Source organism: Haematobia irritans, chromosome 2 (assembly GCF_050003625.1).
Source record: "Haematobia irritans isolate KBUSLIRL chromosome 2, ASM5000362v1, whole genome shotgun sequence".
Taxonomy (NCBI): Eukaryota; Metazoa; Arthropoda; class Insecta; order Diptera; family Muscidae; genus Haematobia; species Haematobia irritans.
The window spans coordinates 69,708,861-69,728,123 of NC_134398.1; the positions used below are offsets into that span (position 1 = coordinate 69,708,861).

At 32.9% G+C, this 19,263-nt stretch overlaps 2 protein-coding genes across 2 annotated transcripts in view; one reads left to right on the forward strand and one right to left on the reverse strand.

The window, feature by feature from the left end:
* Tektin-A (Tektin A) overlaps positions 1–4,476 on the forward strand; it is a 28,331-nt gene extending 23,855 nt beyond the window's left edge. The window contains exons 5-6 of the mRNA XM_075295207.1: positions 3,747–3,969; positions 4,036–4,476. Of these exons, the coding sequence (XP_075151322.1) occupies positions 3,747–3,969; positions 4,036–4,413 (601 nt within the window). The 3' untranslated portion in view covers positions 4,414–4,476. The remainder of the gene's footprint in view (positions 1–3,746; positions 3,970–4,035) is intronic.
* Positions 4,477–14,616: 10,140 nt separating this feature from the next.
* LOC142225452 (alpha-tocopherol transfer protein) overlaps positions 14,617–19,263 on the reverse strand; it is a 31,650-nt gene continuing 27,003 nt past the window's right edge. Inside the window, exons 2-5 of the mRNA XM_075295210.1 lie at positions 18,409–18,646; positions 18,002–18,346; positions 14,868–15,046; positions 14,617–14,797 (exon numbers count right to left, since the gene is read on the reverse strand). Of these exons, the coding sequence (XP_075151325.1) occupies positions 14,692–14,797; positions 14,868–15,046; positions 18,002–18,346; positions 18,409–18,636 (858 nt within the window). The 5' untranslated portion in view covers positions 18,637–18,646 and the 3' untranslated portion in view covers positions 14,617–14,691. The remainder of the gene's footprint in view (positions 14,798–14,867; positions 15,047–18,001; positions 18,347–18,408; positions 18,647–19,263) is intronic.

Sequence of the window (19,263 nt, forward strand, 5' to 3'; positions counted from 1 at the left end):
AGAGAGCATACACCATTATTTTTTTGCCGCTCTTATCGCAGTACGTCATATATTATCGCTTTGTTTTCACTCAATTATTACCTATTTGGTAAATGCTTGAATTCAACTCTTCCTCAAATATTATTATTTTCAAGTGTATATAATTCAAAAGTTTATCACACAATTGTATTTAGTATGTGTGTGTCTCGGCTTATGTCTGAGATATTCAATGTAATGTATACAGGGTGCTCTATAGCAAATATTAACGTATTCGAGAATGGTAACACCCAATAACAAAGATGTTCATTATAACAATGGAGCAAATTCATTTTTACAGTAGGCAGAGAGAATGAAAACACTAGAGAACGAAACTACGAAGCGAAACTTCGTCAGTAGGTGGCAGTCATGAGTAAAATTTCTCTAATATCATGTAGTTATTGTCGGCCCTTTTCTCAAATATCATACAGTTTGCGTCGTCGTCACCCAGTTCAGTTCTCTGCCGGCTTTACGAAACGTAAGGAAAATAGGATTTAAGGCCTGGTTATGCATCCAAAAACGGGTCGTAAGCGAAGCGTGGCGTGCCAAGTTCGAAGATGGGCTATATCGGTCCAGGTTTTGATATAGCTCCCATATAAACCGATCGCCCGATTTGGGGTCTTGGTCTTATAGAAATCGTAGTTTTTATCCAATTTGTCTCAAATTGGATATCTAGAAGTAAAGAAGTGTGCTGCAAATGGTGATTATCGGACCATGTTTTGATATAACCCCCATATGGACCGATCTACCGATTTTATTTCTTGGGCTTCTAGAATCCGTAGTTTTTATCTAATTTGGCAGAAATTGGAAATCTAGAGGTATTCTAAGAAAGTAAAGAGAAAATGGTGATTATCGGACCATGGTTTGATATTGCCCCCATATAGACCGATCTCTCGATTTTACTTCCACGGCTTCTATAATCCGTAGTTTTTACCCAATTTGCCTGAAATTGGAAATCTAGAGGTATTCTAGAACCCCCTTATAAACCGGCCCTCCGATTTGGGGTCTAGATTCTAGAACTACAATAGATGTACTGAATATTGTGTGTATCCCTCCATGTTTTTGGCATAGCCCCCATTAGACCGATCAAATTGAAAATATACTGGCATTTTAGACCCACAAAAAGATGATATGATTTATTTTTTATCCATTTTGCCGTTTTGGTTCGATCGAACCAAAATTGGTACAAAAAATTATTAAATTTAAAATTTTTCAAATTTTTTTAAAATAAAATTTTTCAATATTTTTAAAAATAAAATTTTGATAAAAATTTCTATAGAAATAAATTTTTAACAAAATTTTCATAGATATAAAATTTTTCTAAAATTTTGTACAGAAATAAGCTTTCAAAAAATTTTGTATAGATACAAAATTATGTAAAAATTTTAAAAAGAAATAATGTTAAGTTATAAAGTTATCGCAAACTTTCTATAGAAAAAAATTTTGGCTAAATTTTCTATAGAAATAAAATTTTGGCTAAATTTGCTATAGAAATAAAATTTTGGCTAAATTTGCTATAGAAATAAAATTTGGGCTCAATTTTCTATAGAAATAAAATTTTGGCTACATTTTCTATAGAAATAAAATTTTGACAAAATTTTCTATAGAAATAAAATTAGGTCAAAATTTTGTATAGAAATAAAATTTTAACAAAATTTTCAATAGAAGTAAAATTTTGGAAAAATTATATTAATTTAATTTGGGAAAATGGTCTGTTGGTACGAACTTTGTCCAATTTTGGAAAATTTTGGTCCAAAATAAAAATTCGTTGTGGCAACGTTGGTAAGGCCTCCATATAGACCAATTTCAGAACGTGAGGGTACAGAAGGTGCACTGATCATGAAAATTGCTTGAAACTGAATGTAAAATTTCCAGATTTTACTTCTAGTAATCATTTAAATAACAAAAAATTACGTGTCGTGAGAAATTGGCTGCTGATAACACCAAACCATTGATGGCGCTAGGTCCCTACTTGTCATTTACGCGTTTGGTTCGACACATTAAAATGCAAATAAAAAGAAATTAAGAGTTGGAAACATCTTGGAACAAGCGGGAAAATATATTTTTTATTAATTGCTCAAAATTTAACATTGTTTAATTTAAAAAAAAATAGGATTTTCATTACAAAAAAACGAATAAACAAAATTACAAACATGTATGAACCTAGCGCCGTCAGTGCAACATTTGGTATGACGCAAGCCAATTTCCCATCTTCTATAGTATATTGTCCTTGGGTTCGATTGGCTTTTGTTGTGTTTGAATTTTCAAGCCATACCGCCGTCGAATGAGAGTATTGTAATGCTATGGTCACACTGGGCAAATATTTGACAGAAATCAAAAAAGAATACGTCGCCACAGCCAAACCAGCTAGCATTTTAAGCTCATATTGGATATATAACATCATGGTAGGAATGTTTTCCAAAAACGGTATTCAGATATTTGGAAAATGGTCCTGGAAAAATGTTTGACACTCATTTTGGTCAAATATTTGCCTAGTGTGACCATAGCCTTAGGTTTGTTCGGCGAAGCGCTGATGTTCTACATGTTCTATAAAAATCCAAGCCATTTGAAATCGCTTTCTAGCATATTTGTGCAGACTAGGGCTGTCACCCAGGATAAATCCCGTCCCGAAATCCCTGGATTGATCCCGAATCTCGGGTTTTTTATTTCGAATCCCGGGATATTTCGGGATCCCGAAAAAATGATTCCAATTTGTTAAATTTGTGGCTTTTTGACATTATTTATTAATAAATTGGAGTCTTCATTCAAAGCAAACGGCCCTTAGATTTCATACCCGACAAATTGAGTTAACAAGCATTTATGGTACACCTTGAGTAAGAATTTATTTTACATGAGGTATTTCATCAAAAATCGAAGTAAACGATAAGGTTCTCCTTTGAATGATGAGTTCATGTAAAATGGAATTCGTTCCACATAAAATAAGAAGCAATGATAAATGATATTATGCAACGTATACGGGACTCGCAAAACATTCGAATATGAGAAATTTAACCAGATCGGCGATAAATATAAATGACAACTATATCTAAATCTAAACCGATTTTTTCTGAACGAGCTGCACTCAAAAATACACACACACATCGCTAAATCGATCCATAATTTAATTTTAAGAGAATCGGTATAATAAACTATGGAACTCTAACGGGTCCTTCTTGGCGTTAGATAACATACAAATGCAAAAACTTAAAACGTATTCCGTAGCTACTATATATATTTTAACCCCGATTTAGATTCATACGACCACCGGAGGTCTAAGATTCATACCGATTTATTCGAAGTTTTGCATTGAGAGTAGAATTAACATTTTAGCAATGTGTGTCAAATATGGTACATTTCATCGAATATGGGGAAGTATATTGTAGTCATATTCTACACAGGAAAATTTCACCAAAATATTTCCAATTAAAAAGTGTATTGAAGTTGAAACATTTTTCAATTAAAAAATTAATAGGAGAAAGGCGGGGGCGTTTGACAATACAAACTTTTCATTAAAATATGACGTTTTAACGGATCGAAGTAAGCAATCGCTTTCTCTTTTTTACCTACTTGAACAAATTAGTTTTATTAATTAATTTATTCTTTTTAAGATTTTATTTATTGAATTTATACTTTTGGGCAGGAATTTTGATTGCAAATAAAAATCCCATGATTAACCACAATAATTTATTTCATATAAGATATAAATAATAACTTTTATACTTCAATCATAGGCAAGCATCGGAACAATATTGGGAACATTTCACAAAGGAAACATTGGAAGAATGTGAGAAGTGCCGTCAAAAATCTGTAAAACTACGACAAACTCTAAATGCAACACTTCTCAATGCTGCAAGGGATATTCGAACCCAAGCGGATGTGGTGGAAAAGGCGTTTGTGGCACGTATTAATTGTACCCAAGAAAATGTAAGGCGCTTCGAAATCGATCTCAGAGATGTTAGTATTATCGCTTTCAAATTTAAGAGCGTTAATCTGATTTCATTCAAACATTTCCCCTTATAGTGTTTACAGAATCTGGCAGATACAGAGACACGTATTGAACATCTACATCGTGCCGTACGTAGCTTTGATGCTGCCATGAAAGTTGCTCAGACTCGAATGGATAATCGCAGTTATCGGCCCAATGTAGAGAACTGTCGCGATTCAGCTCAACAGGATTTAATTGATGAAGTTGCCTCAATTCAAAGTGGCGTAACGGCCATGCTGCAGGAACTGGATGAAGCTGAGAAAGTTAAAAATAAGCTAATGCAAACTCGTAGTACATTGGAGCGTGAGATAATGTTGAAAAGACGCACATTGTGGATCGATAGGGAGCGTTGCATGTTGCTACGATCGCATTACCCTTCGGCAAATGCTTTAAGCGGCTATGCAAGTATTTGAAATTTTCCAAAATATGAAATTATTAAATAAATTTCTCAACTCAGATATATATTGTGAAGTGAATTAAGTTTATTTATCATTTAGTATATTAGCGATGATCATATTTCTTATCAATGAGTGCTGACCGATTATAAACAGTAGCGTGCAAAAACAAGTACATGATCTGATGATGACATGATATAACCACCCAACCAAACTCAATGTTTCTTTTTGGGTACTTTTAAAACTTTTGGACATAAAGGGTGATTTGTTAAGAGCTTGATAACTTTAAAAAAAAAAAACGCATAAAATTAGCAAAATCTCATCGGTTCTTTATTTGAAACGTTAGATTGGTCCATGACATTTACTTTTTGAAGATAATTTCATTTAAATGTTGACCGCGGCTGCGTCTTAGGTGGTCCATTCGGAAAGTCCAATTTTGGGCAACTTTTTCGAGCATTTCGGCCGGAATAGCCCGAATTTCTTCGGAAATGTTGTCTTCCAAAGCTGGAATAGTTGCTGGCTTATTTCTGTAGACTTTAGACTTGACGTAGCCCCACAAAAAATAGTCTAAAGGCGTCAAATCGCATGATCTTGGTGGCCAACTTACCGGTCCATTTCTTGAGATGAATTGTTCTCCGAAGTTTTCCCTCAAAATGGCCATAGAATCGCGAGCTGTGTGGCGTGTAGCGCCATCTTGTTGAAACCACATGTCAACCAAGTTCAGTTCTTCCATTTTTGGCAACAAAAAGTTTTTTAGCATCGAACGATAGCGATCGCCATTCACCGTAACGTTGCGTCCAACAGCATCTTTGAAAAATACGGTCCAATGATTCCACCAGCGTACAAACCACACCAAACAGTGCATTTTTCGGGATGCATGGGCAGTTCTTGAACGGCTTCTGGTTGCTCTTCACTCCAAATGCGGCAATTTTGCTTATTTACGTAGCCATTCAACCAGAAATGAGCCTCATCGCTGAACAAAATTTGTCGATAAAAAGCGGATTTTCTGCCAACTTTTCTAGGGCCCATTCACTGAAAATTCGACGTTGTGGCTCGTTAGTAAGTCTATTCATGATGAAATGTCAAAGCATACTGAGCATCTTTCTCTTTGACACCATGTCTGAAATCCCACGTGATCTGTCAAATACTAATGCATGAAAATCCTAACCTCAAAAGAATCACCCTTTACTTCTAATAAGATTTTGCATAAAATTAAATTTTGTTGCCATGTTGTTGCTTTATTTCGTGCAATGGGATTGAAGTAAGGGAATTGTGCCGAGTAGGGAATATTACTGGTATAGCCATTATTTAATAATTTTCATCGGAAACAAAAAAGTGTGGAAGAAGTACTAGTATCCCAGCAAAAAAATTTGGAAGTTCTTCCAAAATCACAACTTTAATAGCACTTCCAGAAGATGTACTCCCAATGATGTTCTTTATTTTAACTACACAGGAAGTTCTTTTCATTCAATTATTTTATAACATGCTTTTTCATATTTTTAATGGGTAATTTTAACTTTTTTTGTTACAAATTGGTTAAAAACAGTTTAAGAATTCATAAAATGGTACAAATTATTTAAATTTTGCCAAAAAGAAATGCGAAATCAAATCTGGAAAATTGTGAATTTTTGAAAATATTTTAAGTCAAACGTTTTAGACAAACCTTAGAATCCATTAAAAATTATAAAAAATTTTTATTTGACAAAATATCACAGAATTTTTAAATTTAAGGTGGGTATTAAGTTCGAGTTTAGCCGCTAAAATCGTCATTTTTTCACGATTACTTTTCTTTAATAATCCATTTTAAGGAATACAAACTTTGTGAAAATTTGCTTTGTGTTATTCCCAAGTTATAATAAAATTTGCAACAAATATGTATAATTTTATGCCTTTTTTACTGATTTAGTTTTCACTTTAGCGGCTAAACTCGAACTTAGTACTCACCTTAACATCCAAAACATTGAATTCGGATCACATCTAAAGAAGTGATGCAAATTCAGTGCACCGGTTGTTGAAATGGAAGACTTCCGTGCTATGACAAGCCCATGTTAAATTCATCGCTTCTGCGTCAATTTTGCACCACTTCCGGACCCAAAAAGAACATTTTCATTACATTTTTGGCGGCGCTTTTTTTGCTGGGATTATAAATTTGTCAATTATTCTAATCTTCGTAATTATTTTTTAATGAATTTGGACAGTTTTGTTGGAATTTCGTAACGAGAAAATGCAAAAATTGAGTTTGTTTGGTAATATTTTTATAGGCACATCAACTCAAAAGTATAAACAGGTGCTCAGTTTTGCACGCTACTTTATATATAGCTTAATGACGAACAAAATTGCAAAGTATTTTTTATTTTCTTTTTAATTGCTTATAATCATTTGAAATTGTTTGGACTTTTAATTTGAATGCGTCATCCAACGTTTGCATTTTTATACCCTTCACCACTACTGTGGTACAGGGTATAATAAGTTTGTGCATTTGTATGTAACGCCAAGAAGGAAAAGTCTTAGACCCAACGTTTAGTCTTAGCATTAAATTCTGAGTCAATTTAGCGACGTCCGTCCGTCTGTCTGTAGATGTAATTTTGTGTGTAAAGTACAGCTCGCAGTTTAAGTCCGATCGTCCTCAAATTAGGCATAGAGTTTTACTTTGGCTCAAAGACAATCGGTATTGATTTTGAAAAAAATCGGTTCAGATTTAGATATAGCTGTCATATATATTTATCACCGATCTGGTCATAATTGACGTATTTATCAACGTATTTTCTTAAAATTTCGCGTAGAAAAATATTTTAGGGCTCTCGTAAAATATGCAAAATATCAGTCAAATCGGTTCAGATATAGCTCCTATATATATCTTTCGTCCAATTTGCACTTATATGACCTCAAAAGCCAGAGTTTTGCTCTAATTTGCTTCAAATTTTGCACCAGGTGTACGTTTAATAGTATCATTAAGTTTGCCAAATTTGGTTGAAATCTGTTCAGATTTAGATATAGCTCACATACCAGTATATACCTTTCGTCCAATTTGCACTTATATGACCTCAAAAGCCAGAGTTTTGCCCTAATTTGCTTCAAATTTTGCACCAGGAGTACGTTTAATAGTATCATTAAGTTTGCCAAATTTGGTTGAAATCGGTTCAGATTTAGATATAGCTCCCATACCAGTATATATTTTTCGTCCAATTTGGATTTATATGGCCTCAAAAGCCAGAGTTTTGGCCTGATTTGCTTCAAATTTGGCAAAAGGAGTACGTTTAATAGTATCGTTAGGTGTGCCAAATTTTCAGATTTAGATATAGCTCCAAGATATATCTTTCCTCCGATTTGGACATACTCGTATATGGCATCAAAATGAAGAGTTTTGGCCTGATTTGCTTCAAAGTTTGCACGTTTAATAGTATCGTTAAGAGCGCTAAATTTGGTTGCAATCGGCTCAGATTTAGATATAGCACCCATATATATCTGTTCGCCAGAGTTGGGGAAGTAGGATAAATGGAATGTTTTATATTTTAGACTCATTTTGAATGGGATTTTCCTCCAATTGACTCGATAGTTTCCTCCAATTGTCTCGATAGTTAATATGCTATTTAAGTGTGTCTAGTTTGATCTAATTTGGTTCAGATATAGATAAAGCCTCAATATATTTGTTCTTCCGGTTTATGCAAATAGGGTCAATATACCCACATCTTACACAAAATTCTGTGATTAGTTCCCCATATCGCAGTCATATGTGTAGTCATATTCTCGCCCGACTTGGCCAAATAATATATCACAACTCACATATCTTGGCGAGATCTAACCATTATCCTTGTAAAATCGCCTCTGCTAAGTAACAAAAATTGTAAAAATTACTCAAATTGTCCTATATCTCGAATACATATGTATCGCCCGATTAATCATAAATGCTCTTTTGTACACGCACAGAAAAAACATGTTTGGACATGGTTGCCGCATACATTTAATGCTTATCTAGAGTATGTGTTTCTCGACCATGTAATGGTCTCAAAATCATTTACCAGACCATTCATTTTTTTTACTTTTTTGCAGAGAAAAAAGTATTTTTATAGGTTAGGAATAGACATGTCTTGAACTATTACATGGCCATAAAGACCATGTATATTTTCTCGTGACCATTTAATTTTTTAACTTTTTTGCAGCGAAAAGAATTTTATAGAAACATTGAGTAGGTACACACGATTTTAATTTTGCGCGTCAGTCGTGTGTTGATTGTTGCTTCGAATGGAAGGAGAATACGGAATTACTGTTTTGTGCTAATTTATTTATTCAGAAGTGGCACGTGGTTTTATGTGAACACAAAAAAGGAAAGTGTAATTGAAAAAAAATTACCTGGTTTTTGTTCTGCATTTTGCTTATGGTATAATTTATTTTTATTTGCAGTTACATGATGCCTGCATTTTCAAATTTGATGGGCACGAAGTAAATATGGAATGATTACTTATTGTTGAAATTGAACCAAAATAGAGTGCGTAAAAATATGTGATGATAAATAAAACAAATAAATAAAGTTAATTTTGTTCAAACAAAATTATTTTTTATCAATATAATAACATTTTAGATGAGAACAATTTTATTTTTCTTAGAACCATGTTCACAGAGCCAACATGGTTGCAGGTGAAAAATGTTACATGGTCGCCGCAAAAATAGCTCCTATCATATTATTTTGCTCTTCGAATATGATTGTGCCAATCACGTTTCTTCTCTGCGTGTACAATTGCATTCAAATTGCTCTAGCTTTATATTTCCCATATTTTTTACTAACATTGTGTTTCATACCAGGGCGAAAGCCGATTTAATTCTAGAGATTTGCTAGAAGTACAAAAAAATTGTCTCCAAATCGGTTAAGATATAAATACGAGTATTTGTATATGGGAATATAAACCTACATAATAACTCCCAAAAAAATTGAAGGAGTTGAGATGGTAACACAAACTTTGGTCTATGTTACATAGGGGTGAAGGGTAACATCCCAGCAAAAATAGCATCGCCAAAAAAGTAGTGAAAATGTTCTTTTTGGATCCGGAAGCGGTGCAGAAGCGATGATTTTAACATGGGCTTGTCATAGGATGTCCACCATTTCAACAGCCGTTGCACTGAATTTGCATCACTTTTTAAGATGTGATGAGAATCCAGTGATTTGGATGTGAATAAAAAAATTTTGTGATATTTTGACGAATAAATAACTTTTAAAATTGTTTATGATTTTTAATGCATTATAACGCTTGTCTGGAACGTTTGACATCAAATATTTTCAAAAATTCGCAATTTTTCTAGAAAGGATTTAGCATTTTATCGGCAAAATTTAAATAATTTGCACTATTTTATTAATTTTTAATTTGTTCTTAACCCATTTGAAATAATAAAATTTTAAATTTCCCATTAAAAATATGAAAAAGCGAGTTATAAAAAATTGACTCAAATGAACTTCCTGTGCAGTTAAAATAAAGAACATCTTTGGGAGGACATTTTTGGAAGTGCTTTTAAAGTTATGCCTTAGGAAGAACTTCCAAATTTTTTTGCTGGGATATAATATAGTCGGCCCGCCGGACTTTAGAATTTATTTACTTGTTTTTTACTAACATTGTGTTTCATCCCAGGGAGCCACCGTGGTTAGTATGCCCGCCTTGCATACACAAGGTCGTGGGTTCGATTCCTGCTTCGACCGAACACCAAAAAGTTTTTCAGCGGTGGATTATCTCACCTCAGTAATGCTGGTGACATTTCTGAGGGTTTCAAAGCTTCTCTAAGTGGTTTCACTGCAATGTGGAACGCCGTTCGGACTCGGCTATAAAAAGGAGGTCCCTTGTCATTGAGCTTAACATGGAATCGGGCAGCACTCAGTGATAAGAGAGAAGTTCACCAATGTGTTATCATAATGGACTGAATAGTCTAGGTTAGGTTAGGTTAAAGTGGCAGCCCGATTAAGATTCAGGCTCACTTAGACTATTCAGTCCATTGTGATACCACATTAACTAAAAGTACCTATTACATATGGGCACTTCTAGTTTTAACCGCTGAACCTTCTTGATTATTTTTCTTTGTTGAACCAACCAGATTGTTCCAAAAACATTAGCAGACTGCTTAAGTCAACGTTTTCCAGATCCGCCAGTAATCTGAAGCTATATGCTCCTAAAAGTTGCTTGCGCTTTACACAAAATGCAGGACACTCACACAAGAGGTGTTTAATTGATTCTTTTTCCTCCGCATCATGACAGCTCATACAATAGTCATTAAATGAATAATGAATAGTCTAAGTGAGCCTGAAATATCAGGCTGCCACTATACCTAACCTAACCATCCCAGGGCGAAAGCCGATTTAAATGTTAATTCTAGAGATTTGGTAGAAGCATAAGCGTAGGAAGGCCTCTGGGGAGGGGGCTTAGACCCCCCCCAGAAAAAATGTAGGCCCCCCAGAATTTGAAAACCTATTTACGATTTTACATTTTTATAAAAATTAAACAAGTATATACAACCGCACAAAGTTCCGCTAAAGACTTTCATGCACAATCGAATTACTTGGGTTGTGGTAGCAGTTGCCGATGGCAATGTTTGAAGTCTGATATTTATGAAATAGAGCCGTGATTGAACCTATGGTTTAGTTGAATAACTAACAGCCTGTTTCTGTATGTCGAACGAGTTCAATCGATCGACTGAAATGCATAGAAACAGCTGTTTTTTGGTTATAAATTCAACTGTTTGTTTCCATTTTAGTCGATCCACAGAGCTCATTCGATATACATAAACAGGCTGTAAAGCTCCTTTATTATATTGTTTAGTCTGGTTTAGTCATCTTAATTAAAAAATAGTAATTGGTATTAAAAATATTCTTTCATAAATTAATATCTTAATAATGCTGCAAAAAAGCGTCGCCAAAAAAGAAGTGAAAATGTACTTTTTGGGTCCGGAAGTGGTGCAAAATTGGCGGAGAAGCGATGAATGTAACTCGTCATAGAACGAATGTCCACCGTTTCAACAGCCGTTGCAATAAATTTGCATCACTTCTCACGGTGTGATCCATATCGTTGTGTGATATTTTCCCAAATAAATAATTTTTATTTATTCGTTTTTTATTTGATTTTTGGTCGAACTTTTGTTAGAATTATATAAATATTTATAAAGACCTCGAGCTTCAAGAAACATTAATTTATAATAATTTTTATATTTTTTATGATTTTTAATGCATACTAACGCTTGTTTGAATATTTTCAAAAATTATCGATTTTTCTATAATGGATTTAGCATTTTTGTGGCAAAATTTTAATAATTTTTAACATTTTATTTATTCTTACTCTTTTTTTAACTATTTGAAAAAAGAAAACAAAAATTACGCATTAAAGTATGAAGAAACTGAAGTAAAAAACTTCCTGTTTAGTTAATATAATTAACTTCTTTGTGAGGACATTTATGGAAGTGCTTTTAAAGTTGTGCCTTTAAAACAAATCCCAATTTTTTTGCTGGGAAAAGTGTGGAACTACTTTTAGTTGCTTTATTATATATTATTTTGATGTCTATTTTTGTATTCTTTTTTATGAAATAAAACAATAATTGAACCTATAAGTTCAGTCTATAAGTTCTTAGCTAGGGGGGCTATAGCCCCCCTAGGAAAATTGTCAAGCTACGCTAATGGGTAGAAGTACAAAAAATTGTCTCCAAATCGGTTAAGATATAAATACGGGTATTTGTATATGGGAATATAAACCTTCATAATAAGTCCCAAAAAATTTGAAGGAGTTGAGATGGTAACACAAACTTTGGTCTATGTTACATAGTGGTGAAGGGTAACATATAATATAGTCGACCCGCCGGAGTTTAGACTTTATTTACTTGTTGTTTACTACCATTGTGTTTCATCCCAGGGCGAAAGCCGATTTAAATGTTAATTCTAGAGATTTGGTACACCCTCACAAAAAATCGCTTCTGTAACATATACTCCCAAACATATTTTGCTTCAAGCATATACATTTTTGGGTATTGCCCAAACATTTATATGTTTGATCTCTTCCAATATATAATATGTTTGAAAGCATATTGGTCTAAACAATATATGTTTGGTTAGTCTAAGTTCCAAACATTTTGTATTTTTGCATCCAAATTCAATATTGTTGTCTTCCAAAAAACAATATGTTATTATGTGAACATATAATATGTTTGAAAGCATTTTGCACCCAAAAATATTATATGCTTAAAAAAAATTCTCCCAAACAATATTGTGCTCAAAATTTTATTTATTTATTTATATATTTACAATCATAATGAATTATGAAAATAAACAGGTAATATAGGTGCTAACAACATAGGTTTTCGACCTGAATGCTCAAAATTTTGTTTCTGCCTAATTGTATATTCCCTCACATCTTTCTCACTTCCACGAGATTTTTTAGTTCTTAGCACCTTTTTCTGTAATACAAACATTGTAGAAGAAATTATTCAATTTTATGAATTTTTTTAATTTAATTTTACCTTTTGCCGGACGGGGATTCGAACAGCGGACCACACAGTTTGTAAGGATCAAAGAAGTAGCTGATCAATTGCCCAAGGGAAAATAAAATGTTAATTTTGTAATAACAAGCAACAACCACCAACTTAATTCAATATCGCTCCCTGTTAAATAGCGCTCCAAGCTACTAAACACATATATGTTTATAGGCTATTTCTAAATTAATATATGTTTGCATCCAAGCATATTATATTTACAAACATTTTATGTCCCAAACATAATATGTTCTAACATATTAACATATATGTCCCAAACATGTTATGCTAGTTTATGAACATTATATGCTTGCACTCAAAAATATTGTGTTTAAAAATTTGTGTTCCAAACATATAATGTTTATAGCCAAACATATGAAAAACAGTCTTTTTCAACCGTGTAGAGGTATAAAAAATTGTCTCCAAATCGGTTAAGATATAAATATTTGTATATGGGGATATAAACCTTCATAATAACTCCCAAAAAATTTGAAGGAGTTGAGATGGTAACACAAACTTTGGTCTAGGATATATGCTTACATTTAATCATGCACACTGAAAAAAAAAGCATACTCGGTTCCAAAGATTTTGTCTTTACTTTAAAAAATTTGGTATTGATTCCGAGCCAAAGATGCGGAGAATACAAGTAAGGATACTTTTAAGACACAATTCTCTTTTAAATTTAGGTTTTGTGTACTTGCTTCTAGGAAGCAAATTTTAATTTTTCGCTTTCTCAGCTTTTTTACTTCATATGCTATCAAAGTCCTTTAAAAACGAGTTAACGGCAACTTTATTTTCCAAATTAGGATTCGACTTCCAGTAGAAAGTTTGCTATGTTTGAAGTAAAAAACTTCTTTAAAATAAAGTTTTGAAAAACATGTCCTATATTTGAACGATTTTTTGCTTTGTAGTCAAGATGCAAAAAGACAACAAATTTAAAGACAATTTCATTAAATTTAAAGAATTTTTCTGAATTATTAAAGTCAAGTTGACCTTAGCCTATAAATTTTTTCTTTCATGTTAAGATGCCTATTTTTAAGTCAAATCACTTAATTATAAGGACAGTATGACTTCATTGAAAAGTTTATCGACTTTTGGGCAAGGAAAATAACTTTATTTTAGAGAAATGCGTCTTTTATGCTAAGCAAAATTTGTATTCGTATTTTAAAGACATGAAATCTTTGACCTCACGACAATATTTTTTTCAGTGTATCAGGTTATTTTTTTTTTATTGTACAAATAATCTTTTCTATTTGCTAACATAACCCAAGGCAGACACTAAATCAAGGAAAACATAAAAATCGCATAGCTTTTCTATTATCTAAATTACAGTTGAATATCGACTAAATTAAAGCTATTGTATACACCTAGAAAAAAGTACCTTCGAAAATGAAGTAAACAATTTTTATCAATTTAGTCTAGCAATTTTATTGTAGTAGTGGAACGTGTTCTATGTAGGAAAATATTAACTAAAATGTCGTATACATTCTTCCTCATTCATACAAATAAAAGTCTAAGGCTTGAAGTTCGAGTCTCATTTGGGCCAGCCGAAACTAAATTTTATTTGTCCAGTTTCTTTATTATTTGTGGGCTTTGCTTGATTTCGGAACAATTTAAGAAATTTACCAGCTAAAACATACCACAAAAATTCCAATCTTACCATGTTTTAAGAAAATACCTTCCTCATCTGTAATATGATGAAAAGTTAATTATTATTCAGGGTGTATGTACTTATAAACCTAATTCCTTCTTTATTTTTCGTAATCAGTTCCTTCAAGAAATATTAATATAATTAACGGGGTTTTAGAATATGTATCCTTGTTTTTCCAATTCTTTACGGATTTGTTGGTTATCTCTTATTGCATCTAACCACGCCGTTGCAGAAGGATCATCAAGCTCTCCGCCATATCTGTAAATACGTAGATTTTCCATAAATTTCCATTTACATATATCATAACTTTTACAGTTTGTTTTTATACCTTCGTGGTAAACATTCTGGCTTGATGTGTTGGTGTAATGATGACATATCAGATCCATGGATAAATAAATGTTCCCGCATTCTCGCATTTAAGAATGGTTTGAAAATCTTTAGAGCTGCATTAAATACGGCATTTTGATTAACAATGTGTATGGATTCGACACGGGTGGGCATGGAAGACTAAAAATGATTAAAACTTCAGTTATTATTTTTTAACTGAAAAAAATATATGCTTAAATATAATCTGACTTAAAACCAGATTTTAAAACAATGTTGTCTTTCTAAACCAAAATCATTTAATTTATTTATTTTATATTAAACTTAAGTTGCACTCAAAACAAAGTTTTTTATTATTTTTTTATGCAACTATTTTGATTTTTTTAATCAAAAATGTTTTCTCAATAAATATAATGACAATTTTTTGAAGCTTCATAATTAAAAATTTAAAAATGTTGTGTACATTTTTGTTTGAAATTAAATCTTCATATTTTGCCAAAATTTTTGGAGAGTATGTAATTGATTTAATTCAACTTATAGTGATTTCGATTGGTAAAAAATGTGTTGCATATTTCCACCTTACCCCCCTAAATCGAAACTGGAAAATTCAGTGCAGCCTGCACAAAATGTTTACATTCGATTGACGGGGTGTTACCCATCGCAAGACCCAAAGTGTAACCCATATTGCAATGTAGCTACTCTACGGTGCAGAAGGTTACTCCCAGTTGTTGAAGACGATTTTATTCTTCGACTTAAATAATGGAATTGTTGAAAATATAAAAGAAAGTGTATGATGCATGTATTGTGGTTGCTTTTCAATTTCTTCGCCACAGCTAGGGATGCCAGATTTTGAAGAGGCAAAAAGAGCACATTCAGCTTATAAAAAGAGCACATACGAAAAAAAGAGCACACTTTTTCAAATAAAATAAAAACATTTAATACTACGTTCGCACTAGACACGAAAACCTCGTAAACGAGGATTTTGGCCGTAATCCTCCTAGATCTCAGTAGATTTGCAATAGGTAAATATCAGCTGGTTCGTAGAGGATTGCAACAAAATCACATACGGGTTTGTGTTTGTATTGATATGTATTGAAATCTACGAAATCTCGTTAGTTTGCCAGTGCGAACACTTGAGATTTGTAAAGAAATATTGGTTCTAAATAGCGAGATTTCGTGTCTAGTGTGAACGTAGTATAATTCCAATTTATTGAAATATAATTGATCTAAGCATAAGAAAAAGGTTCATAACATAAACATAAAATAAACCACTTTCAACTCAAGCTAATTTTCTTACAATACTTTTCAAGTCATTTTTTTGGTGTTTTGTGAAAAATGTTATTGAAAAAAGTTTGTTTACGTTTAGAACAGAGTTCAAAGTGAAGAAGCAACATCGACGTGCTCTTTTTCGACTCTGATATATAAAGTAAAACACTATTTAATTAGAAAATAACGGCGTAGGGAAATCTCGTAGTGTGACATTTACGTATGTTCAGTTTACTTTTACCATTTATTGAAACGCGTTTGTGTAATATTTGTTGTGAATCAGTGTTGCCAGGTTGGGGGTTTTCCCCCCAAATTTAGGGGTTTATTACATGTTTAGGGGGATTTTTAGGGGTAACATTTATTTGGGGGGATTTTTGGGGGTAAAAAAATATCATAGATCTTATTAAGTGGGGCAATTCTCAACAAAATTTGGAACAATTCTGGCATGCATTTTGAGAAAAATATAAGGGAAGTCAACCCATGTTCCTAAATACAAGCAAGTATGGAATGACATTCTTTTTTAAACGAATCTGTTGAAGAGGCATTTTTAATATTTGATACAATTAAAAACAAGGTCAGGTTAGGTTAGGTGGCAGCCCGATGTATCAGGCTCACTTAGACTATTCAGTCCGTTGTGATACCACATTGGTGAACTTCTCTCGTATCACTGCCCGATTCCATGTTAAGCTCAATGCAAAGGGATCTCCTTTTTATAGCCGAGTCCGAACGGCGTTCCACATTGCAGTGCAACCACTTAGAGAAGCTTTAAAACTCTCAGAAATGTCACCAGCATTACAGAGGTGGGATAATCCACCGCTGAAAAACTTTTTGGTGTTCGGTCGAAGCAGGAATCGAACCCGAATTTGTGACAAGTGGGGCAATGATTTTTATTTACTTCAAAAGAAAATTTTTAGCATTAAAAAAACTTATTTTGTCTAAAATTTTGTTCCTCAGAAAAAATCTTGTTTCAGTTTATATATTTGTGTTAAATTTAATTTTTAAAGTGTATCACTACAGGATTTTTAACGAAATGTTGGGCCTCTTTTTGTACTATTTACATACTTAAAATTTTTGGGGGTTTTTGAAAAGTCTAGACCAATTTAGGGGGTTTTTTCTTAAGATTTGGGGGGAAGAATCAAAAATTACCTGGCAACACTGGTTGTGATGCATAAAAAGAACACAAAAAGAGTACTTAACTAAATATAGAGCACTTTTGCGTGCTCTTTTAGCCTATCTTGTTTTAAGAGCACATTTTGTAAAAAAGAGCACATGTGCTCTTTAAAAGAGCACGTCTGGCATCCCTAGCCACAGCTGATTAACTTTCCAACAAGAAACATTTCAATTTTTTAGTGCCGCGACAACAAAATCGATATTAAACATTTTTAAAATAAAGGCAAAATGCAAAAAGCAAATGTGCTTGTTTAATAAAAATTTTTCAGCGGTGGATTATCCCCCCTAATGATGCTGGTGACATTTCTGAATGTTTCACAGCTTCTCTAAGTGGTTTCACTGCAATGTGGAACGCAGTTATCGGCTCTTGTCATTGAGCTTAACATAGAATCGGGAAGCACTCAGTGATAAGAGAGAAGTTCTCCACTGTGCTATCAAAATGGACTGAATAGTCTAAGTGAGCCTAAATGAACTATACCTAATCTAACCTTACGTGATTTTACACAATTCGTCTAGGTTAGGTATACTCGTAGATCTGTCAACATTTTTCTTCGTTATTTTTTACGAAAACAACGAAAATTTCTTTGACTTCCGAAATCGTTTTAAAAGAAATCTTCATATCAGTGGCTTAAATCCAATACCCAAAATTATTGAAATGAAAACAAAATCTTTTGTAAACTTTTTTCTAGAACACATACTTACCGCAACTACAGCGATAACATTTGTTGCCACGCTGGGACTCAAATGTAACAAGTGGCCCAATGAAAAGCCTTGCAGATCGAAAATGCCAATGCCTCCTACAACCTGAGTAATTGGTTCCAGAATTCCCATTTCCATAAGACAAACCGTAGCACGAAATATATCGTCTGTTTTCACTTCACTTGGTTTCCAAATTCCGAAGCGATAAATCATTATACGTCGTCCACATTGATCACGATACGGCGTGACATGAACAATGTCTTTTGAGGCAATATATGACAGATCTAACGGGCGTACTTTTTCGAAGAATATTTTATTTTGTTCGCGGAATTTGTAATAGTTGCTGAGCTAGAAAAATTTTTTAAATTATAAAATTAAATTTTTTTTTAATTTGTAATGATAGAACGTACCAATTTGTAACTGTTTTCAATATTCCAAAATCGTGCTCTCAGAAATCGTATTAGGAATTCATCATCTGTTCGATGTGGATGACAATCATCATGCTCCAGTATAAAATTGCGAAATTTTTCAATGTCTTGAACTCTAGTCTCTTCACATTCCCCCTGACTGATGGCAACTTTCTTAATATCATCTGGTAACTCTGGGCCCAAATCTAGTTTGTATTCGAAGGAAGGCATTTTACTGAAACTAAAAATGACAAAGTATTTGTAAATTTTATTTATATTTCCCTGTAGGAATTTCTTGAACTGACTCAAAATCAAACTAACTTTGTACAACTAACTTATAGCTAACTCATAACTTATACAGTTTTGAGTCAGTTGTATTTTAGTATCAAACTCACTTTTTCTCGATAAGTAATGAGTTACCCTTTCACTCACTCTATGCTGATGCAGATATAAGTAAACAAATTTCAATTTTGTGAAGTTTTTGAAAAACTATTAGTTTGTAATCAGTTAGCATTGACTTTTCATTTCATATCAAAAATATTGATTTATTCATTCTCGTTCATTAAACTAAACGGGTTGTCTTCGTTGTGCCTTGTTGCGGAAAAGATGGATAAAGAAAACAAGAAACCCGGTATCAAACTAATGAATGGCGTTATAATTTCAAATCCAATTTCCCAAAATTACCTAAAACAACGTAAAGTTGACCAAACTACAGGTATAAGTGATAATTTTAACAATAATACAGTAACGGCTTCCCGGCTTAAAGATACCATAGAGAAGTTAGAAGGTAAAAAATATATATGCATTGATTTGTCTATAAATCTAAGTGAATTTCTTTAAATTAAACACTGTCGTAAG